Source organism: Anoplolepis gracilipes, chromosome 3 (genome assembly GCF_047496725.1).
Source record: "Anoplolepis gracilipes chromosome 3, ASM4749672v1, whole genome shotgun sequence".
Taxonomy (NCBI): Eukaryota; Metazoa; Arthropoda; class Insecta; order Hymenoptera; family Formicidae; genus Anoplolepis; species Anoplolepis gracilipes.
This window is the reverse complement of record NC_132972.1, coordinates 14,671,321-14,699,270: the sequence shown is the minus strand read 5'-3', so window position 1 is coordinate 14,699,270 and position 27,950 is coordinate 14,671,321. Positions and strand designations below refer to the sequence as shown.

The window sequence follows — 27,950 nt, the reverse complement described above, 5'->3', positions numbered from 1 at the left end:
TTTACGTAACTTAAGAGTCTTTAATATTGTTTTTAGTCTCTCTTTTTAATCTTAATACTTCTTTTCACCGGATGCGATAAACACATCTTATACATATTTAATTAAGACAACTATCAATTCGTAATAAAAAAACCATATATTAATTTAATGGATTATTTTGCATACTAAATGTACTAAATGCGTGCTGGGAACAAACGGAACAATATTAATCGATGAGGAAAAAACAAGTTGTGATATATCTCGGAGCATAGGACTTACCCTTCGGAAAGACGTACATGTTACGCCAATGTGAACGAAGTTCGCCTCCGTATGACTCATGCGATCTCTCTCGCAGCCTCCCCTACACGGTCCCGTATCGTAGTCATGCACAATGGAGAATAGTAAACGCAGTAAAGGTAACTCACGTTCGCCAGGGCCGGGGCCGGTAATACTAGTCCAAGTTCTCCCCTTGTTCTTCCTGAAGTACCCGCGGGCCACGTGGCATGATTTTCATCCCCGTCGCTATATCCTTCCAGTAACGATCGTGGAAACGATCTCTCCTCCTAAAATATATATTGTATCGTTTTTCCACGCTCGTGGAGATTTCGCTCGTGCCGTTTCCGTCTTATCGCAATGTCTCTTCTTCCGTATCTTTTTCTGCGCGATACTTGTATTCAGATATAAAAAGATGATATCTAGAAGTTATTTCATAAAATTATATCTGTTATACAATAGTAGACAAGACATATTACAGATAAAATGTATCATAACTTTTTACTTTGTATCAGTTATGTCAATATAAATATATTTATCACAGTTTAACAGATTAACAGTTTATTTTTAAGTTAACAGATATTAACAATCCATTTTTTTGTTTTTAGATTTTTTATATCACAAAACACTAAACATATGCATAATAGAGTACATCTGACAATACCTATCACAGATATACTTTTATACATATCACTATATTAGAATATAGAAATTAATCTTTCATTATATTTATATATATTTTTTGATGAAAATAAAATATATCCATACATATATATATAGATAATTAGAAAGTTAGAAAGTTGATTAATTATCAATATTTCATTAATATACTTTTTATTATAATTAAAATAAAAAATAAGTAAAAAATTGCGAAAAAAATGATTTCTACCGTAATTTTTGTGTTATGCTGTAGTAAAGCTCTCGAAAATGTGCGATGAGAAAAAACGGAACCGTAAACGACCAATTTATGCGGCAAGCGCCTCGGCGAGATCCTCAATTAAACAATTACACTTAAATTGAGTGGAATTCCCACCGCGGTGCCCGCATGTTCGTTAACGATCATCATTCGTGCACACCTACGAACTGTTAAGATATACACTGAACTAAATAGCCTTTGATCAGGTATATGTGGACCCACATATATTGAAATTTATGAATTGTAAGATGAGCGCGTTACTGAAATTGAGATTGACGATAAGTCTACGATTATATGGTAGACTGTATGGGCGAAAAGTACCGCTGTATATATAGTATTTCGTACGAAAATATTCAAGCATCTAAAATATGCATTGAGATAAGCTAATATATTAATATTAATCCATTAGAAGAAAGAATAGCATGTAAATTTTTCTTATTTCAGAAAACAAAAAGATGAGAGGAAAGAGAAATGTAGAAATGAATAAAAAGAAAAAGTTGAAATTTTATAATCAAGAATAATTAAAATAATTTAATGTAATAATAGTTTTATTATATTAACTTGAGAAAATTAATCTGTTAGATAAAGTTGATAAAGTTAAATTTAGATTTATTTCTTCACGTTCTGATAGATTAAATCATTTAGGTACATACAAAAATCTTTAGTTACGCTCTGATGCTAAATTTTATTTCATTGTTAATTTTATTCTATTTTATCCAATCTCTCTTTCTCTCTCTCTCTCTCTCTCTCTCTCTCTCTCTCTCTCTCTCTCTCTCTCTCTCTATCTATCTATCTCTCTCTCTCTCTCTCTCGCCCATATTTGTTTTTAAGAGATATGTAGATCAAACAAAAAAGGTTTTTTTGTGATATATAGGAGAACGAATTAATACCGCGTATTCTTTGGAATATTGCATATTTATTTTATGTATATGAATATGCGCAGTATAATATTTATTTTCAGCCTTACATGCCCTCATCTTTATTCGTTTCTGCACGCGTTGATAGCGATAAATCGCTCCGTTTTATTTTCCTCGTTGGCCGCAACATCCTCTGTACCGATTCTTTTATATTCGAATCACTCTGTAACATAGACTGGACAGTATAAATTACATACATAATTATTATTCATACGAAGGATTGTAATAATTTCCACAAATGTATAGAAATTATGACTTTATATTCAACGCACATGAAAATGCATTGAAAATTCTTATTAAAAGAATAGAATAAAATATTGTCTAATATATTTAATTATTTAAAAAAAATAAAATCCATAGGAAAAAATTTAGAAAGTTAAAAAATAGAGAGAAAAAAAAATTAATATATCTGTCTTTAATAAATCTACTTCATAGATATTCTAACAATAAGTATGTATTGAAATTTCTATTTAATAGATATATCTGTTTAATAGAAAATTTCTATTTCATAGATATATAGTGATAAACATTTAAAAGACATTAGTTATACACACACACAAATTTTATATATTTTATTTAAAAACTATATATCACGTTTGCATAATTATAATGGACTATTCATAAAACAGACCCAACAAATCAATAGAATCAAGATAAAAAGTATATAATCCGATGGACAAATTATAGTCCTTATGAAAATTTTATCGTCAGAATAATTACAAATATTTCAGTGAATTTGCTCTCTCTATTTTCACTCGACGATTTTACTGTCACAATATACAATATGTATCGAAACCCGCGCCTGATAGTCTCGCAAAACGGAAAACAGAGAGAAAATCGAGAAATAAAGATACGAAATACGTGCGGACGTACAGACTCGGCATGTCAGTATTTAAACACGAGAAGGTAGAAACGAGGGAGAAACGAAATCGGCCGCTCATTGTGCTCAGGTGTGAGGCGTGTGCGCTATGGCAGGATTCGCAGGGGTGACCAGGGGATCAGGAGGAAGGAACAGAGGGGCGAACCGGGGTAGATTTGCACACGCGGCACGAGCCGTTCCAACAAAGGGATGGAACAGATTGGTAGTCATTCATTCACTCGCTCGTTCTGTCTTTTTCCTCCGTATTTGACTGGGAAAGCATCGACCATCTCCGTCTCAATCCCCTCACCTCTCTTTCGTTCCTCCGAGTCGCGGGGTTTAACTCTCGGGATCACCCTCCTGTGGTACAGGTACAGTCAATCGCGTCACTAATTCTAAGTTTCATTAGGGAGTCTTTGTAATACCGTACGACGATTACGGTGAGCGATGAAGTCTCATATTGGGTGCGAAACGATTATACGATTTCTTGTGGCAATTTTCATCGTTATAACGTATCATTTATCTTTCGTTTCTAAAAGTACTAATTTCATAAAAATATTATAATTTGCAGATCAATATAATGTGTTATAATTCTCAATCAATTTTTTATATAATCGATAATAAAAAACAGAGACGTGCGAATATAATCCTTTGATAAGTAAATAGGAAAACTTCTAATAATCTGCAATGAATTTTACAATAACAGAATTTTAATTAGGAAGAATTATGAAGATATATATAATATTGAATATCGGTTATGAGATGATAGAAAGAATTTTGAAAATTATCATATTTTATAACGCGAAAGCAATCTTACGTTTGTAAAATATCTCATCTAAATTATAAATAATTACTATAATATCAACAAATTCAAATTTCGATACTGTAGAAATAATAATAAAAATATATCAATGTTATTATTATTCATTTATGATAATATAATTAGCATATTTTTCTCATTTTTAATATTCAAAATTGAACCTATTAATATTGTACTGATTTTCAATCCTTTTATAAGAGAATTAAATTAAATTTTTTAAAGAATTTGATAGCAACTTTGATAGCGATAAGACGATAACATAAAGATGCACCTAGCGAACGTACGAATACGATTCCTCCAGTTACTACTCAACCCCAAGCGAGCGGTACGAGATTCAATAACGGCGAACGAGTGAGTACTAAAAGCCTTTTAACGTGACCGACTGTACGTGGGGTACCTTCCCAGTCAGAGGGGGTGAAGAACCCCGCAACCACCCTCGAGCCACGTTTCGTCGTGCACCGTGCCAGTGGTTATACGTGTGCAGATTCGTATGTACCCCATGTACTCTGAAAATAAAGATAGAGAGAGAATTAGAATGAGAGGGAGCAAGAGAGAGATAAAGAGAGATGGGGAAAGGGATGCTCGGAAGGGTACGTTATGTTCTTTCCGCCTGCGTGCCCCTCTATTCAAGTTATTGCATTACTGGCTTAGCTTTGCTACCCCATAGCTGCCGCCCCCTCCTCCCCGTGCGCGGAACGACGCGGCTACCCCATCATCCATATCCAATATCCATCGTGGCTGCATTTCGCAGTGCACACCTTCCCAGAATGCATAACCGCCGAATCCCTTTAAATTCCATCTCCTATACTGCTGGCGTGTCTGTATATGTGCGTGGGGTTTTTAGATTTAAAACCATTCGTTTATCTAAACGAGTAATTATTCCAGATATTATAAATTTGTGATAAATACATTTTAAAAAAATTATGAACGCAATAATCATCGCCTATTAATTTTTACAGAAATAATTCTCTACTTGTATAATAATTAAAAACTGCTGATGAATTACTAATATATATCTTGAAAATTATTAAACATATTTCTTTTATAAGTAAATAAATATATATATATATAATTTTGTTCTCATAAAAATTAACATTACATCATGCTAATTTCTGGATGATTTATAAACATCTATATTATAATACATCTATATTAAATATTCGAAGCAAAAGTACATTCACAAGTCACAACATCTAGATGTAACTTTGTATTTAAAGCAAATCTAAACAAATTAACAGTTCTATTCACATTCTTGTTACAGTTATGACGCATCTTGGCATTCGCACAATAATACAATCACATAATAGTGTTCGCCGCGTCTCGTTATTTGGAACATATCAAACGAGTCCGCTCACTGAGAGGATCATGTGCCTGCCACGATAAATCGTCAGTGCTGATTGGCAGCAGAAGAAATGAACCAACGCGCATCGCAGAAATTACGGGATATCCTAATTCAGAGAGTTTACGTCAAATTCGATGTAATTAGAGGGATTTTATTAACGAAGATCTTTCAGGTATGTATCTGATAATTACATTAATATCGCAGGCAAAAATCTTTTCAAAGTATCTTATAATTACTGATGCTGATCTGGCATCATAATTAAATTTATTAAAGTTTAATTCAATGAATTTACCAACACGAAAGTGATTGAAATTCTCACATTGCAATTCTTTCACTATATTTTAACATTGATTAAATACTTTTAAAACTATACATTTTTTTATACTAAATTGAGAAATATATAAATAAAAAAATATATAAGAATATAAAAATATAAAAAGAATTTATTTAAAAAGTTATAAAACTTTACGAAACATACATATTAAAAATATTGCTCTTTAATAAGATATTTTGATAAGACAGTTGATATGTTGATAAGGCAATTGATAATTTGATACAAAACATAAAAAAAACTCAACAGTATGTAGTTATACAACTATTATTTACAATACGTTACTTGCTCTAAGAAATTTATCGATTATGCGATTGTTTTTTCAAACAATGCACCGCTATAGTCGTCACGAATCGTCACGTGTCGACAAAATCGAAATTTACCGTGATACACGTGCTCGCGATTCGTCACGTATTAACGGAAGATCAATCCCGTGATGCCTGTCGTTCGCGATAAAACACGCCCTATATCCACAAATCGTACGCGTCTCCTAACAAATTTATGGCTATCAGGTCGTACATACGTACGTGCGACACTTTTCAAGCGTTCTATGTAATTGGCGTTACATAATTTCGGAGCGTCCTTTAATTTACCAAGATACTTGGAGCTCCCCGACGATTCTCCATTCTTCCGTTTCACTAACAATAAGTCTCTTATTCTATACTAAGAAAGTGATATTCTAACAACGTAATTATTATAACTGTTGATGGTCACCATCATCTCTAATACTAATGCCCACTTATATGCATAAAGATGTCCGTTTTAATATGCATCACCAGCATGATGTAATCTTTTTTTGTCTGAATGACGTAAAGTTAATCCTGGTTTACATACGGGAAAGGATATCATTTCTTCTACAGAGAGTGTATCGTGGGAACGACAGTCACAGAAGACAGATATATCGATGACTCACGTGCGCGATCTCGTTTTTGCAGAATCGTTTTCCCGGGGGGGAGGAAAGTAGCGGGGGATGATTGGAAGGTTACGGGTGCGTAGCGTATTCATTCATGGCGTACCTTGTCGAATGCAGTTCGCATGTGGAGAGTACCTAGGTACTAAAAACGAATGTGAGCCTTCGGGCTGTCACCCATATGGCGATAATACACTGAACCCGTAGGTAAACTGTTCCGATTGATCTTCTGTATATTCTCTTTCCCTCTCACGTATATTCAATCTGTTCATTTTTTTAAATAAATCTGCGCTATTAGCTCCTTGCTCAGTTGATTTAACGAGAAACTATTCAAGAATGAGCTCAAATTTTGATAACTTTGATACGAGAAAAAAGTTAAATAAAATTCAATTTATATTCGAAATTATAATCCCTAATTATTTTTATTCAGATTGAATACGGATTTGAACTCGATAATCACGTAAAATATCAAATCTTAAAAAATTATATAAAATAATAAAAAAATAATAGGAATACAGAATGATTAGGAAAAACTATATTTTCCAGACACATTTCTCATGATAATATTTTATAAATAATGTTGTTTCTTTTTTGTCCGATTTAAAATAAATTTTCCGTTTAAATATTATTAATCCTATTTATTTCCGAGTAGCATTCAATATTAAAATAAATCGCGTGCAACATTTTCAAAGTAAACAAGCATAAAAACAATTCTCAAAACGTTAAATTTGACAATAAAAAATCAATCATGCGTGATACCGTCGAGTTTATCTCCCATAGAAGAAAACGTTATCGCATAAAGATAGGGAAAGAAAAAAAGGGTATATCAGGCTCTCAAATATTGTATAATACAAAGAAAAATATTTATTTAGTGTTTTAGATAAAGTTCAAATTATTCCCATCACATAAAAATTGACGTACAGAATGACTTTTGCTGCTATTTTTGTCGATAACTATGATGTGTTTTAATACATTTGTATTAATTAATTATATTAATGTGAGAATTCAAATCTTGCTGTTCATCTTGAATTCAATAAAATTTAATAATTTAGTTTTTAATATTAAGTAATAAGTCATGTTAAATTATTAATCGCAAATTTATATTAGAAAAATCTTTGTTAATAAGACATGAGATATTATCTATTAACATTGATAATTGGTAGAAAGTTTTTACATTGATACATTTTATCAATTCAAACATCTTAACATTTCTCAAAGTAATTATATTTTTCAAGGATGAATTATATGAATTTATATTATAATCAACGTATAAAAGTCTTACGTACAACATTTAGTGTCCACGTAAAAAAATCATATACAATAAGAAATATAACTTCTGCTTTAACGAAATAAATATTCGAGAAAATAATTCGAATTTTCCCGTTATATATGGACCATCCTATGTGATATGTAATCTATAATAAACGTATAACATATACATATGTCGACACACGTCACGCTAGAGAGGAGATACCGATGTATCTTGAATATTTCTCGTGTATTCGCTAGATAAGTTTAGCAAGTTATGGTCGCACACATCTTAAGTGAAGCATTAAATATAATGTACTCCTCTTTCTGTTTCTCCCCCTCCCTCTTTCCTTCCCCCTCCTCCTCCCTCTCTCTCTCTCTCTCTCTCTCTCTCTCTCTCTTTCTCTCTGTCTTTCTCTCTGTCTCACAGTCGGAAGGCAAATATTTGTTACGATCGAGAAAGCATATATGCACATGCAGCGCAGTATTCGGATTTCTATTTGTCTTTCGAGTGTTGTCATATAGTGCGAGATATTGGCTTTGTACCGCTTATTTTCATAGCCACACGCTTGGTCGTAATGAGTAATGTATGGCGCGTAATCTAAACCTTTGGCACAGATAAGAGAATGCAGGAAACCTATGTGACCGATCCACGTGTTCCTTCGTTGCACGATTACTCACGTGATAAAATTATAATAGTGAATAATAACGATTCATTTTATGTATGGTTTAATATATGTAACGTTGGGACTTTTTCTCCTGAGAAAATTTATTATTTGATATAATATTGAGTGATATACAAGTGAAGCTTTCTTTAAAGCACATAAAAAATATGTAAAAATGTTCAATATTTCTAATTTAATTTTAAAATTTTATTTTTCACATTTTGACGCATTTTTAATTTTGTATAATCAACTTTACTATTATGAATCTTAAGATCTTAAAAAATGTCATTTTGCTTGTATACTTCAATACTGGTTGTCGTATATTTTTTATTTGAAAGTAATGCTTATTATCAGTAAGATATAAAATGTGCAACATTTATAACTTAACGTGCCAAGAAAAAACTTGAGGGAAATAAATGAAAAATTGAAGAATTTCGCTTTTCTTACGTGCATATTTCATAGATAACTGTTTGACCAGTGCGTAATAAACAATCGTTTGTTGATTGTGAGAGGTAAAAAAACTCGTGAGATAAAAACGCCATCAAAAGATTATGGAAACATTGTGGAAAGAAGAAACTGCAAGAAACAAAAAAGGAAAAGAGGATATGATGATGATGCAAGGAGAAGAGGAGAACAAGAATTGGAGAGGAGCAGCGCAAGTGGTGCACACATGGTGCACAGTTGTTCAAGAGGTCAAGTTTTTGTTCATTCACGTTGCTCTCCATTTTACTCTTGGATCCGGCCGAAGATTTTCTATACAGTAACCTGCCGCGTTAGAATCGCTCCATCTTATACATATGCATCGGCTATTTGTCGCGAACAAATTATGATCAAATGTCAAAGTTTTTACGTTCACGTGTATATATCTAATCGGAACTAAGGAAAATCAAATCCCATAAGATATACTGAAATTTAAACACTCTCGAGGAACCGCGCAAGAACGAAGAAGAATACAGCAAGAATATTTTGACCATCGAAAATTAAAGAATAAGATGGATGAAGATGACTTTTCTCTAGTAACATTTCGACATGCAGGTAACTTAAGAATTGTATGAAAAAATTTTTTTATTTGCTAAAATCTTGATAAATGATACTATCAAAATAATTTTTTATAAATGAGGATTATTCGTTTTTACGTAGAGATATCAACGTAGAGATTCAAAGGCTGCATTTCAATATTGACTACTATATTGAAAATTCATAGTTTACACGATATATATCCCTTATTCCGTACTGACGGATCATTTTTGTCTGTGATTTTTCTAACAACGTCAATTTCTCGAAAACAAATAATCATAAAATAATATATTTAAGTAAATTATTTTTCAAAATTATTATTTTAGTCTTTATTTAGAATGTTCAAAGAAGGGATAGACATTTTTTCAGATTTTTTAAAAACACTTTTACATATTAATAAACTTATCAAAATACGCTGACCCACCCGTACAGTTAAAAGATGCTAAAAATAACAATACGGAGTAAGGAATGTATACTATGGATTTTCAATACTGGTAATGATGTCGGAATAGATTCACCGAGCTAATTTATTTATCTATGTGAATCCTTTGACCGATCTAGAATCGAACTTTATACACATAAAATAATTTTGATATCATCTTTTCTCTCTCCCCTTCTCTTTTTTTCTTTTTTTCCAATAATTAATATCCAAATGCATTGATTAGCCATGAGGCATATGCTTCATGAATGTGCACACAAGAATAGTTCATGTGTCTCAAGGGTAGTAAGGGTTAAACTATTATATAGTATAGAAAAAAGATAAATGTGTATGTCTCTCTCTCTCTCTCTTTCGTGCCTATTCTACATAATTCCAAGTATATATTAACAAGATAAAAGTTTTGCTCGAATATTTGTTTCTAAAGAATTTTAGATAAAAAAAAAGCCACACACATATTCAGATTTAGTCCCGTGAATCATAATCTTTCTTTGTTGTCGATGACTCCCACGGGCACGCGACATGTGTTACGATATGTCAACCAAGATAAAGAAAGAAGAAAGCTGGAGTATGCGAGATGGAAAGACGAAGCCGACACAAAGACGTCGCACGTTATCAGAGACAATAATACGATATTCTGTAGACACGTGCAAAAGGTGCATCCATTGAATGAACTTGAAATTGAAGACTTTAAACTGTGAAATATATTTTAATCTTTGAAGAAATTAAAACCACCAAGTGCACGTCGTGGGGCGATTCATCACCGTGCAAACACGAGGAGATTGTCATATCTACAACTACTGATTCACGCGGCTGTTTGTCTCCCGTGAGAAAAAAATGAAAGGAAACCGAAAGAGACAAAAGAGAGAAAAAGACTGAGCCCCGGAATCAAAGATTAATAGAAAGAAAATAGACAATAATGAAGATGGAGCGAGCGAAGAAGTAACGAAGAGGAAAGAGAAAGAGAGAGAGAAAGAGAGAAAACAGAATGAGAACGAGCTAAAGAAAATACGCAGAAAAATGCGTGCAATCGTTCGTATAGTCTCGATTCTCTACACGGCGAAGATAAAGAAACACAGTTGCGAATCATGCTGCTGCGGTGGCGCCTAATGGGCGGCAACAAAAAGGGACACAGAGTGGCCACCACGGCACCGATCGGGGGGGAATTTCCCTCTGCCGCATGACACCGGGTGCCGGCGAAGAGGGAGAGATCTCCCCCCACTCCATGCCGCACCTACTTCTCCTAGCAAGCTCGGTTCGCTTCGAGCCCGCTCGGTGATCTCCGCATCGCGTCTGAGTCTGGACCGCGACGTGACGAAAATCAGGACAGTGCTGTATCATTCGAAGTATCAGCGGATATCCCAAGGTGGATATTAGACAAATACTAAAGAATATGTTAATATATATGCGTATATTCTCACATATATAAAAGGAGAGAGAGAGAGGGAGAGGGAGATTTCATGTATAAAAAATTAGTTGCTGTATTAAAATACTTTTGAATAATTATTATTAACATTACGACATAAATCATGCGAAAATCAGTCTTGCGAATCTCTGGTTAACTAGTTTTATTTAATAATGTTGACATTAATTTTAATTATCTCTTTATTATTTCTTTTTTATTTACATAATTAATGATAATATAGTTCACAATTTATATAATAATGTTTCTACTTTTAACCTTAGAATGTTACATTTCAATGAATTGTGTGTTATTAATATTTCAGAAAGTTCCATGAAATAATTATATTAATTATATGTATTACATTTATATACTCTCCTCCTTCTTTTTTTCCAACAACTCTGATTATTTTAAACAAAACAGCAAAATATAGTATTGTACTTGAATATTCTGTAGTATACTATACAAGAAACTCTCTGAATATCACAATGTATTTAATTAGTATTTAATTAGCATTTAATTAGTCTCAAAGTAAGACCAGAGTTAAATTATTTTAGCTTCAGAAATGATTTGTACTATTATTGATCTCTTTTTGTCTCTCTTCTTCTCTCTAAATGAGATACAGCTGATACATCACTCGAAGAAATTTATATACGATTGCTTTTCTCTCGGCACGATTATCGATCGCATCGCGCTTAAATCGCGCGTTTAGTCGACCGAGCAGTTAGTCGATGTTATTCATCAAGACGTCTCTCGACGATGACGGGCATCGTTAACAGAAAGGGGAAGATTAACATCGTACCAAGAAATTCAACACCTCGAGAGTAGCGTGATTAAAGACGAGACGAATCGAGACGGAAGAGAGGGAAAGGAGAGGGAGAAGGGGGAGAGAGGCGCTATTGGCTTTAATTGCCAGTAGTGACCGAAGAGAAGACGATGCTCTCTGCTCAGCCTCACCACCACTCGATATCGCGCGCGATCGTTGCTTTGCTCGATGTCTCTCCCCGGTTTAACATACCGACACAAAAAAAATATACGCAAGAGGAAGTGTCATACATTTTCGTTTGGCCGTTGCCTCAGCCGTCGTGCTTGTCCGTGCCTCGTTGACTTTCTGCAGGCCATCTTGCCCCCCAAAGCGATGCCCTCGCAAGTATAGATCGACACACGCACGCAGAGAATGAATGTAATTGCGCGATATTGCGTATATGTTATGAAGAAAGATGCAAATGTTTGAAAATATGAAAATACAAAAATAATGTGAACATTTTTTTTTCATTTAAACTTATAGAGGATGAATATATTTATATCTTCAAGCAATAAGTTGCGTCATTTTTCTAGCTTTCCAGTATTTTCAAATTTTCAAGACGTATCGTCTCGAAGGGTAAACTTCTGAATCGCACGGATTTAGAGAAAAAAAAAACTGTTAATTTTTTTGAAAAAAAGATGTTTTATACTTTGATGTAAAAAGGAAGTAACAATCTTTCTTTTTAAATCGATTCGAAATGTAATTTCTCATCTATTTTCAACATAAAAAAACAGACATACAATCCTTCGCGTAAGCTTAATCAATAAAACAAAGTCTAACTAATTGTAACTAAATAAATAAAAACTAAATAAATATTAAACTCTAGCATAACCCATAGCCTCTAGACTCTAGACATATCTTTTTAAAGATATTAGTAAACAAATTGTAAGAGAATGATAATGACAAGATGTCGATAAAAAAATAAAGTTTCCTAAATTCAATATTTTTCTTGTAATTTGTTTTCTAATATCTATGAAAAGATACGTCTAGAGAATATGAGCTATGATAGATTTCAATGTTTACTTTTTAGTAGTAGTTTTTCTTACTTACTTTACTCATTACTCAGTTAGAATTTCTTTTACTGATTAAGATTACACAAAAAATTATCTATTCTTAAATTCATGTTTGTGCATTATATTTCCCCATCTTATATATATTTCCGTATTTTCTCCTTTAGCCGAAAAGCATTATACAGGTTCTTTTGTTAGATCTAAAATGCAAATAATAAGGATAATTACTTTTAAATATAAAAAAACCAAAACGTTTGTGCACTTTTTTGAAAACTATAGTCATTTGTTTAGCTACAATAATTATTAGACAATTTCATTACATAGATAATATTTGCGGTAACGTATAAATAATCTTCTAAAATAACAAAGCTAAGGAAATGTTTTAGGTAAATTTTGAAAAAAAAGAGCTATACCGGAACAAATTAATTTGTCAATGTCAGTTTTTTGAAAAGCCATTCTAGAAGCTTGATTCGAAAACAATAGAACAATAGAGTAAAAAATGTCAGATAAAAATTTGTCATACTGACATTGAGCGCTCAATTTGGAAGAAAATGAATATGAAACATTGTCGGATAAAAATATTCAGAATTTATTAAATTTAATCAAAAATTTTTTCTCTTATTCTTATATTCGCGATAAAAATGAGTTTCTTAAATTTGGTGATATACAAAAAGAGCTTGTCGGAAGAATAAGTAGCGGGGACCAATTAATTTCTGTAACATATTTATCGCGCGCGAAACGGAGCAATTCGGCTCCGATTACGATCATTGCTTGTTGTTTAACAATGCCATTCGCGTCTCGCACGCAAAGAGAGCCCACTTCTCTCTTTCTCTTTCTCTCGGACATTGTTCCGAGACGGTCCTCCGTTTTCATTCAGTAATTCGCAGGCAGCTGCACACTAATAATAGTAACGGACAGTGCGTCGCTACCACGTTCTCACTGCGTTCGACATAACGACGCGGAGCAAGCGGACGTATTTCGGAGAAGATGAGAGGAGAGAAAAGGATTGCGACGCGAGGAGAGAGAGAGAGAGAGAGAGAGAGAGAGAGAAACGGAATTGTTATGCTGATTTCGATCGTTGAATTTGGAAGAACCCATGACTAATTGTAAGAAACACATCACTCGGTTCACCGATTGATAAACTTCGTCAACTTGGACGAGATAAAAGAACGAATGTTCAAGATAATCTAAAGTTTACGCGTTAGAGAAAAAAACGTCTTATTCTATATGAATATTTTATAGAAACTATATTTAATATGAGATTAAAAACTATACTTTTTTTCAGAATGTTATTTTGTTATCAATGTTGACAAAAAAATGTGATATTTGAAAGATGCAAATATGATTTAAGGTATCTCCTGCATTGCATATTACAAACATATATTTTTTTATAATCATATACGTTATTGGGAATACAAATAAAACTTCAATAAGGCATAGCGACTGCAGCTATTGACAACAGGCGATAATGCGTTGTTATCTTATTTACGCTCGGTTTCATCTGTAAGACGAATGATTTCTTTAAAAAAAAAAAATGTTTATATTTTTTTCTGGGAAAGAATTTTCTTTATAGAAACTCTATGCAATATAAATATATATAGAACCAGTTTATATGAGTTTATAGAAACTTGAAAAAACAAAATGATAACAAACGTTATAAAATATACGAGTCTACAATTAGAATATTTCGAATAATACATATATAAATATTATATACATATTTATATATAAATTTGTATACATGTAATTATTGCTTGTGTATGTACGAAAAAAAGGAATGTCATCAACATCTGATCAATAATTATTTTTATTTCGTCCAAAAAAAAAGGAATAAGTAACAAATTTTATTGAGAACGATGTGAAACGCATTTAAGTTATATAGCATAAAATCCCCCCGTGCGGAATTCACAGCGGTGAAAAGTCAAGGGAATTAAACATAGATAACCACGGCGTTATCGTGCGTCACTTCTCACCGCATAATTAGCGTTATGCGTTTAACCTCGTTAAACGTGCCATGCGCATCGTATACGTATTTAGGAAAAATCGATCCTGAATTCTGCGACGCATCTATACGCGGTACAATAGATATATGCATACAAACAGAAATTGATGAGATTAAAGAGAGTCGATTAATATTTAAACATTAAATAATTAACTCATTCAATTTTGCTAATAAATTTATCAAGCCCATAATAATTAAAGCACTCTGATTCATCTATGTGCTCTGATTTTTTCTTAGTTTTATTGTTATTTGCATTTTTATATTTCAATTAAGGAATTTAATCATTTTAATCTCGCGCGCGTGATTTTTTTTAGTTTTAAGAATTCGAAAAACTTGGAAATTCTTCTTCTATTTTAATCCACGAACTCTCTATTCGTGTGGATCTTCTTTTTAAAGAAAACTCATTTCAATAAATTTATCTACAATATAAAAAACATGCGCTTACCACATTCATTATCAACCATACATTTTTTCTATATAGAGATATTTTTTGTTTTTACTGGTATAAAAAATTACTTTGATAATTGATATTTTTAGTATATAGTACGTCGTAGTTGTTCTTATCAGGTCGTATAAAAAAAACATGGCATCGCAAACCCTTTTAAAAACTTTAAAACATGTGAAGTACACGTCACCAAAAACATTTTAACATATACATATACACGTTAGAAATCTTTAAAAATATTTAGATAACAATTCGATTCACGTTGGAACTTTGACCTAAAAAGGTTTAAAGAAAGCAGCTTCTGTTCAATTCCCGCATTAGCGGGAATGATAGCTCACAGGTCAGCCTGTATCGAAGTTCTCTCTCTTACAATATAAACGCACCATTTTCTCCTAATATGGAGTCGATCCTCAGAAGAGAGAGAGAAAGAGAGAAAGAGAGAGAGAGAGAGAACTATATCTCGCGTTTCGTCGGAAGCGACCATACCGGCACGCGCATCTCTATACAACGTGCGCATCCTTTCACTTGTCAGATAAAGAGCGGAGTAACAACGGCCGCGTGTCAGCCGAAGCCAAAGATACCGTGGTTTCCGGTTAATGAGCATTGCGATAAGAAGCTGCTTTGTCGATAAATCCATGAACGAGCTACCGCTACGAGAATTTACTCGTAAATTTACTTTCTCTCTCTGCACCGATTCTACGATTATTGTGAGAGAGATCTGCTGTCTCATCATTTCACAGTGGTATTTTTGGCAAGCATTGGAAAAAAACAATAAGTCAAATATTATTGAAGTAATAAAGAACCGATATTTTAATCATCATACTTATACATTAGGGAAACGGTAAATGTATTTTCGCAAATATATAGTTTTATCAAAAATTCTCTTCATCTTATATTTAATCAGAGTAATCAGAGTAATTTTAATATTTGCCTTTCTTCTTGGAGAGGAGATTCAAAGTATATCTCCTAATGTAATTCTTCCGGTATTATTAATTCTTATATCCTATAAAACTCGTATACAAAAATTTTAAAGGATGTGTGAGTCAAGTCCTTTGATTTGATTCGATTATAAATCCTTCCGAAACGAACAGATTTTATTTTCGTAAATTTTATATTCTTACGTGTATTATATATCAATGAAACATTTTAGGACGATTAAAAGTTATGTAGAGTACAACCAGAGTATATTCTAATTTTGATTAAAAGTATGATCGAGCGATATGAGATCGCTTGAGAATAAATGTAGAGAGAGAGAGAGAGAGAGAGAGAGAGAGAGAGAGAGCGGGGTCCGCGCAGACGACTGTTACGCTCCTAGCTTTGATTGCGACCGACGCGACGCGGGGGAACGCGACGCAGGTAGGGGATGTGGCGACGGCGACGGCACGGCACAGCGGACAGACGGATACATAGCACACGTACGGATCGCTTGAGGATAACATCTCGCTGCCCCAGGAACGGTGGGGACCACGCGGGTGGGGAGACGGGTAGGAAGGGATGAGGGGAAGAGGTGGCACACCGTAGGTGGAGGATGCAGGGGAGAGATCTCATCGGCCGGTAGACACGAGGGTAAAGAGCGTGTAGGAGAGAAGAGGAGAGGAGAGGGGAGGGAGAGAGAGAGAGAGAGGGAAGAGGGATTCCAGCATGTCCATCGTCATATATCGGACAAGAAGGGAGAGAGGGGAGACTGATCTCGATATCGGAGAGGAGGTTTGACTTGAAACGGAGGGGGGATGAGGACGACGAACACGAGCGACGCTGGCGGCGTGAGCGCGCGCGCTCTCGAGAGAGAGACGGAGCGAGAAAGAGAAGAAGCATGGGGGCGGTGGCTGACTAAAGCTACGCGGCCGCCATCACCATCCGTCCCATCCTATAGTAAACTCCAAAGCAGTCCCCGATCTGTCCTCGTGTGTGTTAGTTAGGGAATCGTGTTTTACCGGTGCTTCTAGCTTCTCTACTCGGCGCGAGGCCGCTAGTAACGCACCCGAATCGTTTCTGCCTTGTTACCTGCCTGCCTGCTCTCTCGCTATCTCTCTGCTATGTCTTGACACCGCCATCCTACATCACACTCTTTCGCTTCTCCTATCTCTCGTCCCTATAGCCTAGCTATCTTATCATATATCCGCGTCCCCCCTTTTCTCTGTCCCGTCTCGCGCGCGTAACCGCCCGCCCACCGTCTCATTGTCAGTCTTCTGTAGTATCCGAGATATTATAGTCGGGAGTGCTCCCTTTCTCTTTTTCTCCTGCATCCGCAGTGCGAAGACGGAGTCTTAATCGAGAAGGTGAAGGAGTAGTAGGAGAAAGAAATAAAAGAGAAGATGGAAGAGGAAAAGAAGGAAGAAACGATACAAGAAGAATAAGAAAAAGGAGCTGTTTTTGTGCGCGATATTCCCTTGAATATATATATATATGTACACATCAAGAGAGCTGCCTCTCCCTTTTCTCTCTTTCTCCCTCTCTATCTTGTTGCGTCCCTCGCTCCCTTTTGCACACTCGCCTCGCATCTCTTTCTCTCTCTCTCCCTCTCTTTTCGGTGTTTCCACGCGTCCGCCCAATCTCGCGAGATGTACGCGCGCGAGAGTGCAATGATTATTTACAAAGCGTAGTTGGCCGCGATCGTCGCGTTTCAACCGTCCACCGTCTCGACAACGAGACACGAAGAAAGACGCAAAGAGGAAGAAACCGAGAGATACCCCATGTAATTACGAATGACATACTATTGAAACTGACGTTTCGGAACTCACGTGGAATTTCCGAGAAAAGCTCCATCGCACACAACTACGTCTCGTTCATCCACGTCAACCACACGTCTCTTTGCGTCTTTTCTTGCATCGGTCGTGTGTGGTGTATCGCGTCCTCATCTTTAATAAAGAGCGGAACAAGGCGCTTTTCGCGACGCTGGAATCCGTCCTGTCAGAAGGCGTCGCGCGTTCTCTCTTCTGTCACGCAGCCTCCTCTTCTCTACGTTTCGTGCCTCCACATCGACCCTTCTCTACAAGAGCAGGCGCGAAACACGCTTGATCTTGCCGACAGTGACAACGGAGCCGCGGTCTAAAATTCTCCGGGAGAGATAACGTGGCCCTGAATAGCGGTTGTTTGTGCTTCGCGACGCACACGTGTCTTCAATGTCCGTAGCCGGTATTAATCGCACATTGTTGCCTCGTAGTGCGTCGTTCTCTTCCTCGTGGCCGACGTAGCCTGTCGATCAGGTTGCGTGACGCCCTACGTCATCTCGCCCAATCGGCATCCGCGACGATGAGATGAGCGGTTCATCTCGGTCCGTATTTCGAGCCGCGATAGATCGCAGGGTCAAAGTGACGAAGGGAGGATAGATGAGCAAGTAATAAAGGAGCGATAACGGTGGATCTCCGCACATCGCGAGCAAGTATCGCGAGGGCAGCGGTTCAAAGTACGCGAGAGAAAACGAAAAGAGAAAGAGAAGTTGCAGCGATGATGATACACCGCTGTGCCTTAGAATGCCGATGGACAACGAACTTGTCGTGAGGCGAAGATCGAGCTGACGTGTCACGTCGGAGAACGGAACCTGGCCGCGACGTCGACGAGCCGAAGCCGGAACTGGAGGAGGAGGAGGAGGAAGAAGAGGAGGAAGAGGAGCCACCGGACGTAACCCCCGAGGCACCGGTTCGCATGAATATGAGCATGACTCTCGTCCGAAATTCGTTTAAGGGTGAGTCTTGCGACTAAATTAATCATTGCTGCAAATTGAGAAAACAATCGATACATTTTTTTTTTTAATCCAGCGATTCAAAAAAAGGGAACAGGGAAATAGAATAATAATTTTATTATGACAGATATCGATAAAAATACACTGAAATATGCACGTGACTGTCTTTCGTCTAATTAGGCAAGAATAACTGACTCAGCATGATGACTATCTCTATGTTTGAAAGAAAAAAAAATCTAAATACACACATACACACAAAAAATACATATATTAGATACTACTATTTACTGTTATGTAAATGAGCTACATGAATTTTTTAACTAAATCTTTTTTAACAAAATATCGAGAGAAAATATCAATTAATGCATAGTAAGCAAATATTTTAATTTTTAATCTTAAATATTAGTAATTATATCGAATCAATTAAAGTTTATTGGAAATTAAATGAGAAATCATAATTTGTTCCAAAATCATAATTTGCTCCGAAAAGATTCTTATTGCACAAATACAAATTTGAATTTCGCAGACCAAAAAGAACCAGATGTTTCTTCAAGGGGAAGGGGGGTAAGAAAAGTTTATTAAAATTAAATTTCGAATTGAGATTTATATGTATACTTGATATGGGACAAAAAAAATTCATGCACACTAATCATTTTCATCGAAAAATTAATTTTCTGATTAATATGCATAATTTTTCTTAGTCCTGTACCAAGAATACATATAAATCTCAATTCAAGATTTAATTTTAATAAAGAAAGATTGTAATAAAGTGAAATTCAAATTTAATTTAAATGTTTTTAACTTAAAAACCTGTTGTGCATTAAAAGTAGATTGATCGAAGATTCTATAGCTAAAATCTAGCTTAATAAGTGTGACACATCTTACATTAACGATAACGTTCAAATTGCATTGTGTTGCGCGATTTTTATTATTTTGTCAATAAATCTGAAATGAATCAGAAAGCTTATAAGCCAATAAAGCGCACGCCACGCGAAACACATTGTAGAGAAATTTGACGTATTTTCGCGTAGGCGGACCACGCGAAAAATCGCGGATGACTTCGTCATCTGGTTTTCGACTCGATGAGCCTCGGAAAATTCGCAGAACGCGTGCCGCTGCACGTGCGCGACCTATATCGCCTGCGTGATATAAGGCGGCATTTAATGGACGGGCAGCATCTGTGATTGACTCTGCTGTCAACTGTCCACTGTCTCGCATTTTGTGAAAATCGATACCGACGTAACATTATCCCTCGGATTTTATCTTTCTGCAAAGAATCCTCTTTTTATATCTTGTGACGTTCTGTTTTTCGTTCGCGCAGAAATACAAAAGTGTATAAAAATTATTAAATTATGCAAAAGAGTTTAGAGTACAAAAATGAGTTAATCAACCGGTTTATAGTTTTCAATAAGCAACAATAAAATTTGACATATACCTATAAGTTTCTTTTGAAAAAAATCACTTATTAAGTCTCAACATTTTTCTATAATGTTAATATATATTAATCAATAAAAATGAAAACAATTTTAAACAATTTAATATTATTTTCACTATTTTTATTTGTGGAAGATAAAAATAATTGAATTACAAAATAACTAAATCATCTTGTTGTCAGTGTAAAAATATATTTACTACATTACATATATACTGGGAAAAGTGAGAAAATTATTTGAAACACTATTCCATTAGATTTTGGTACAAACAATCTTGTTATAATTTGATCTTTTCGCTTTTGCAGGCTGAATGATAATCATTGAACGTTGAATGATAACGCATTGAACGTTCCAAATTAAGATAAGAATTCAACTTTTTACGATTATCTCTCTGTCTCTTATTTGAACATTGTTCAATTTATTGATTTTATTTATTTTATCTTACATACTTGCAGTCATACGTACATGTATGTATATATATATATATATATATATATATGTTTACATAAATGTGTGAAAATAAAATCTGTACTATATGGTAATGAAGCACAAAGATACAAAATTTTACTTGTATTATTGGGCATTAAATTCTACAAATTTATAACGTCTTTAATTCTTATTGTTAGTTCGTAAATCGTAAATACTTTTATTATATATATATATATATATATATATATATATATATGCATGTAAATAGAAGGCGCAAGATCCACCTTGGCCGATTTAGTCGTTAATGAATCTTACCATTCTCGTCACCATACGTCATGTCAGTTTATCTGGACCTTGGTCGTCGGCTCATCGCGTTGCTCGCCATTCGTAAACGCGCGATTAGTCGCATATCACTTCATTGGATTACATACTGAAAGAAAATACTCTTATTCTCTTATTAGCATTGAACGATACTGTAAATTTGTGCTATGATACTGATATGTTTTTTTTATCTCACATGATACACATACAATATATTAATTTCTTATTGTTAGACAATTTAAAGAATTATATATATTATTAAAAAGAGGAACTTACAATTAGACGAAATAATGATTACATTTATAATTTGCATTTACATTGAACATAATCTTTAATTACGTTTTGATGAAATTATCGGAATCTCTAAAGTTCAATGTGTTGACTTTGCTCTAACTCTAAATCAATACCAGTTAATCTTTAATTTCGTTTGTAAATATACTGCGACATACAAAATATCTTAATACATTTTCGTTAAAAAGCTTACAAGCAAATAAAAGTTTTCTTGATTTTTTAAAAATTAAATAAGAATGTATATACAGGGTTTCCATAAAGTCTCGCTCGCCCTTATATTTCGGAAACGGCTCAAAATTTTGAAAAATTGCAAAACACGTGTTCAATCATTTCGAGGAGCTTCTCTTTTAAGGGGGTCGGGAGAGTCGCCCTCTTAAAGCGATATAAGGGAGGGCCTCCCAACTTTAAAATTTTAAATAGAACCTCCTATTTTTATTGTATATTCTTATAGCTTATCTCGAGAGCTTTTCAAAACACTATAAGAAAATATTTTTTCATTAAGTATTTTTTAAGTTATAAGACTCCCGACCCCCTTAAAAAAGGAGCCCCTCGAAATGATTGAACACGTGTTTTGCGATTTTTCAAAATTTTGAGCCGTTTCTGAAATATAGGGGTGGGGCGAGACTTTATAGAAACTCTGTATATGTACAAGTAGAAAGAATGTTCTTGAAAAAGTTTTTTTTAAATTTTTTTTTGCTCAGAATTGCTTTCTTGTTTGAAAGAAGCAACTGTGTAATCTCTGTAATCTCCTCTAATTTCCACCTCTAGTGATAACAAAATTACGGAATATATAAAACAATCTTCTAAATGGCTCAATTGTAATCAAGAGAAGCTTGGTTTTCTTTATAGAAGATTGAACGTTGATTAGAAAATGCTTGTAGTCTCTTATCGTAATACCTTTTATTTCATAAGAAAATTCTCTCTTTTAGTAAAGATTTTTTTTGACGGGAAGAGAGTATGAAAAAAAAACTATTGAAAAATATTATTTTAATTACTTTCTAGAATAAATTTTTAATATTATAAGTATTTATAATATAATACTTTTAAAGAACAAGATTTATTTAAAAAATTATGCTTATGTAATTTATATGTGTGGCCATTCTAAATTAATTACTCTATTAATTATTCCATTACATATAGAAAGATGATGAAGATTGTTTAATTGTATGTTTAGATTAAGAAAGATTAGAATTCTAGAGAGCAAAAAAAAAAAGTAAAATAAAATTTCTTAGACTATTCAGAATCGACGAAAGTTTCGGTCTCGTAAGAATTGTAGGCACGTAACTCGAAACTCGTGGAAAGTCAAAAATCAACTTCTCGTGCAGCAAAGGCCAGCGTAGAACGCGCGTATGATACGATGCGGATGTGTGACCAGCGATTACACATCGAGTCAGGTAGCAACGAAGTCGTGCCCCGTACGAAAATATTTAACTATTCCTAATATTGGCTCGAATACGCGCCGGCTTTTATTTTCGTCTCTACGGCTATAATCGCCAAACAAAAGTTGCATAGAAAAGCGCCGTTGTTTCTGTAGCTTGTGCTTAACGCAGTTAAGAATTTCAATTATTTTCTATGCATAAATCGTCCGATGTGTGCGCTAAAAAGTGCATTAGACGAACAAATATCTCGTGTGTGTGAATATAATATCTATATAAAAATTTTTGGATTTGTTAAAAAAAATTAATAAAGAAAAAAAAGAATCTTTTCTAGATAGAAAGTAAAATATAAAAGAAAATGTTAGAGAAAAATATAGAAAAATAAAGCCACTAATTTTTATACAATTTTATTTAATGAAATTTTTTTTATATATATATAATAAAAGTATTTACGATTTACAAACTAACAATAAGAATTAAAGACATTATAAATTTGTAGAATTTAATGCCCAATAATACAAGTTAAATTTTGTATCTTTGTGCTTCATTACTATATGGTACAGATTTTATTTTCACATGTTTATTTATTTTTATACCTACTCAAAAACTATACTCGAGAAAATTAAGATATAAAAGTGATTACAAAGAATCGGCGATCAGGTAAAATTTGTGACGTTTTGCGACATATTTGAAACATATTTTTTTTTATGTTATTTTATTCGTTTGTTCAAAAGAAGGTTTGACATTGGTCACGTAGCGCATTGGTCATGTACATATGTACGAAAGTATATGTTCTCACAAGAAAATCAACGTTCACCATATGTTCCAGAGATGAACAGACTTTGTAAGTCGGGGTATACTATATTTACCGTATTTACCTGATATATTTTACAATCTTTTGTATTTTTTTAGCTTGTTCTTTTTAACATGTTATTATATTGCGATCCAGATTCTTTTTTCGTTAATTTTAGTATGCTGTAATTAGTAATCTGGCATTAAAAAATTAATAATTTTGTTCACGATTCGAAGAGAAATGATACACGACGCAAATTTTCCTTACGCATGTTTTGTTTATTCTTTTCTTCATGTGAAAACCAGTTTAATTCTTATAAATATAAAAATTATTTAGACATTGTAATAAGTATTCTTCTTGGTTTCGATACAATGTGAATCTTTTGAGAAAAGTCCTACATATATGAGAGATAAAACGATTCACGCGACTTCAAACAGATAAAGCCGTTCAGCTCAATATTATCTGTACATTTCTCTCATTATACATAATTGAGAAACGCATAAATATTTCTTTCGCAGATAACGATTCTCAGACGATATATATGTCTCATGTACCCGATAATCGAATAGTTTAATTTCACCTATTTTCGTAATGCGCGTATTTTGTTTTGCAATGAATCGGCCCTGTTTATTCCCGCGTTATTATCGTACAAAATATTCATGTTAATGCGTTATAGGTAATTAATGTGTTGAAATACAAACAATTATAAATTCTTAATTGATGGAAAAAGACAAGATTTTTTTCATAAAACAAGCAAATCAATCATATTCTTTGATTAATTTCGATATTAGAAATATCGTGATAGAATTTTTATTTGAAACTTTATTATAAAAATATATTAAATATAATATATAATAAATATATATAATACCTATATAATATATAATATAAATATTAGAAATTGAAAAGTCGTGTTATCTAAATGAGATGAACATCTTCCTCAACATCTTTACTAAGAAAAAAAATTAATTCCAGCTTCAGTCAGAGAATCTCTCATTATAAGTGAGACCGCGGATTGCGAGATTCCCCGTAAGTTTTTTTTACCACAACTATATACGCATATGTATACATGGTTTCCTTTCGGCGATCCGCCATCTTGCCTTCTTCTCTTTCATTGATGTTACGATAGTGCCAGATCGTTCAGGCATGTTTTATTTCGACCGTTCTTCGCACACACAGGACCAGCCTGTACGTCGTGCGGTTGCTCAATAATTTTGATTGGTAGGACAGCGCGGATTACCGCGCCTCGCCGCGCCGCTCGCTCGTTTATGAGAGCGCGTCGAAGTGGTTTTAACGTTCTGGAAGATGGCGGCCGCCCGCGCCCTATCAAGCTCAATGACCTCTCCGAGAAATCGTTTACTTCGCACCATAGCAGCGACGCACACGCGACCCAGGGATCTCGTCCGTCCGCCCGTCCGTATCTTCGGCGCCGTGCGAACGCGCCTTTACAGCTTAATCCTCACGTTGTCGGATGACGTAAGCGCGCTCCAATCCTCCACCGACTCTTTAAGGCCCTGCTTACCGATCGTTCCTTTTTTATCAACATACCGAAGGTATGGACAGTCACCAAATAACCGGTTATAAAAATTAATTGGGCTATCTTTCTTCATTTTTTAAAAAAAATGTTGATTAAATTATGATTATTGGTTTACTATACGTATATGTATATTTATATAAATTTGAATTAATTTTTTTAAAATAATTATTATACAAAGATTGACCGAATAACTAAATAATATTGCAACCATATTAATAAAGTGTAGGAATAATTAGCCAGAAAATCTAAACAATTTAAAATATACAACATATAAATGTAAATATACATGAGACATTTATATTAAACAAACGAATAAAGTAATATCTAAAAATATCCGTTTAGTATATATGCGGTTAATATGTAGTTCTAATGATGTCATATATACCATGTATATATCACGTGTTGGAATGCTCATTTAAATGAGTAACTGGAAGCTTACGCGGAATCGATGGCGCCGAACCATAAATGTATCAGTGTTAATATAAAAAGAACGAAATTGCGGTTTGTCTATGATGACACGAGACAAACGCACAAGAAAATATGTACTATCGAGTATGCGAGTAATGATAATGTGAACGACCGCATTATTCACAAGAATCATATGATTGTTACGCGATAATTCGCGATTTATTCCACGATCCCGCGCCATGGAATTATTACTATTTTTATCTTAAAAGATTTCCAACATATATAAATCGACAAGTAGTCAGTAGCCAAAGAGAGAGAGAGAAAGAGAGACAAAGAAAGGGAGAAAAAATTATTAAAAATTAGAAAGTTTTATAAATTATTATTTAAATAATAGTAAAATTTGAAAATTTTTTTATTTCTATACAAATTAAAAATTTTATCTTATATACAATTGATAAAAACGTTATTAATCGTTTTAGTTTTAATCGTTTTAATTTTTTAGATACTATTATAAAACAAGTTTATTCTATTAAATCATTAATGATTTTCTTAATATCCGATAACGTAAATATTTATAAAAGATTACTTAAATTTTTATAAATTTTTATAAGGTCCTCCATTTACTTAAATTTTACATTTTCTTTGATCATTTCTACGTGAAATGTTAGGGACTTCCGCGAAAATTGCGTGTCGCGAACTACCCACTCTGAAAGAACAATTGATACTGTCGTCTGCGGAGATAATCCCAGGAAATGTCATCTTGCAAATTCATCCACAAATAGATCCGCGCGTGTCTTTGCAAGACTTTATGAAATTAGGTTACGCATCGTTTCAATAAAAAAAAAATGTAATGTACGATCAATCAAGATTATGATGATGCTAGATAAGTATATGATTTAGTGATACTTTTCAGTGAGAACTAACTGATAATCATCTAAAAGACTTTACGATATTTACAATACATCCTGTATATAAAATTATAATAAGAGTAAATTATATATAGTAAATTATAAATAAAATGTAGAAATTAATTCATATATTGAAAGATTCGATTTTGTTCATCAAAATCTATAAAAAAATCTTTATAAAATTACGGCAAATAAAAGCTTGGGTAATTGTTATTAGATATTAAAAGATATTTAAATAGCGTGTTTTTTTCATAATTATTCTAATGTGCCCTAAGTAATGAAAGAAATAACACATTTGCAAGCACAATTTTAATAAAGAAAGAGATATTGCAGAAAACTGCTTCTGGGAACACAACTTATTAAAGCTCGCGTGTTTCAATAATCTACTCTCCTACATCTCTATACTGAATACTATTCAGCATTAATTTAGATAAATATTGCTGTATTGCGACGCGGAACACAAGGTGGCTCTATTAATCGTCTTTTTTAGTCACGCAATTCAACAACGCACGCCCAGCATCGTACATATATACATGTCGCCGTAAGTGCTCTCTCGGCGCGCTATCCGAGATTGCACGGTATTGCTCGCAATTTGCTATACTCGGTTTCCACATTCCACTGACGTCATTTGTACGCGCGTCTCTTTGCCGCGAGAAGAGTCGCGGGGAGGATGTGTCTTCGTTCGCTCGCTCGTGGTGATTCGTACGCATTAACGCTCGCGGCGAAGTTAACCCTTGCCCTGTGCAGGAGAAGCGCGAAGATGGCGAAATTGCATCGAATATTACGTCACGCGATTCGAGAAAGTGTTTACTTTTTTATTATGAATATATCGACTACGAGCTCTTCACAATTTGTCCTTTTATTTTTTTTCTGCAATTTAAAGGACGATTTTTCAACTACTCATTTTGGAGTGCGAATTTCAGTTTTAAACTTATGTTGTTAATTACTATACACGCGTTAACCTGACACGGCATTAAAATTTATTGCGTTTGAGACATGTTTACACAAAAATTCTCCATGTTTACGACAAAGAACATTTTTTACCAGTTTTGCATAAAAAAAAAAACACGTAGATGGATCGCAAAATCATCGTTTTGGCACGCTCGATAAAGCGTTTCGACTCGCAATAAAAAAATGTTATAGTGCATAAGCGACACAGTAACTCCACGACAACGGCGAGCTTCGTGGATCGTGTACATAGTAAGGCAAGAAAGGTCACGGCTCTGACCCGTTTCGACGTCTTATCGGCCTCACGACGAGCAAAGTTCGTCTTCGTGGAAGATGCGAGTGAGCAGACGTGATCCGGCGAGATACAACCGACTTCCCGTTTGCCTCGTAGCTTGATTAATGCTTTAAAATGATCGGTAGCGTACATTTTTTTTTCATGTCACTAAA

At 34.0% G+C, this 27,950-nt stretch overlaps 1 protein-coding gene across 1 annotated transcript in view; it reads left to right on the top strand.

Moving 5' to 3' along the window:
- Window positions 1-17,008: 17,008 nt before the first annotated feature.
- The window catches only part of Zfh1 (Zn finger homeodomain 1), a 27,988-nt gene continuing 17,046 nt past the window's right edge, over window positions 17,009-27,950 (top strand). The window contains exon 1 of the mRNA XM_072889250.1: window positions 17,009-19,062. Coding sequence (XP_072745351.1) covers window positions 19,023-19,062 — 40 coding nt within the window. The 5' untranslated portion in view covers window positions 17,009-19,022. The remainder of the gene's footprint in view (window positions 19,063-27,950) is intronic.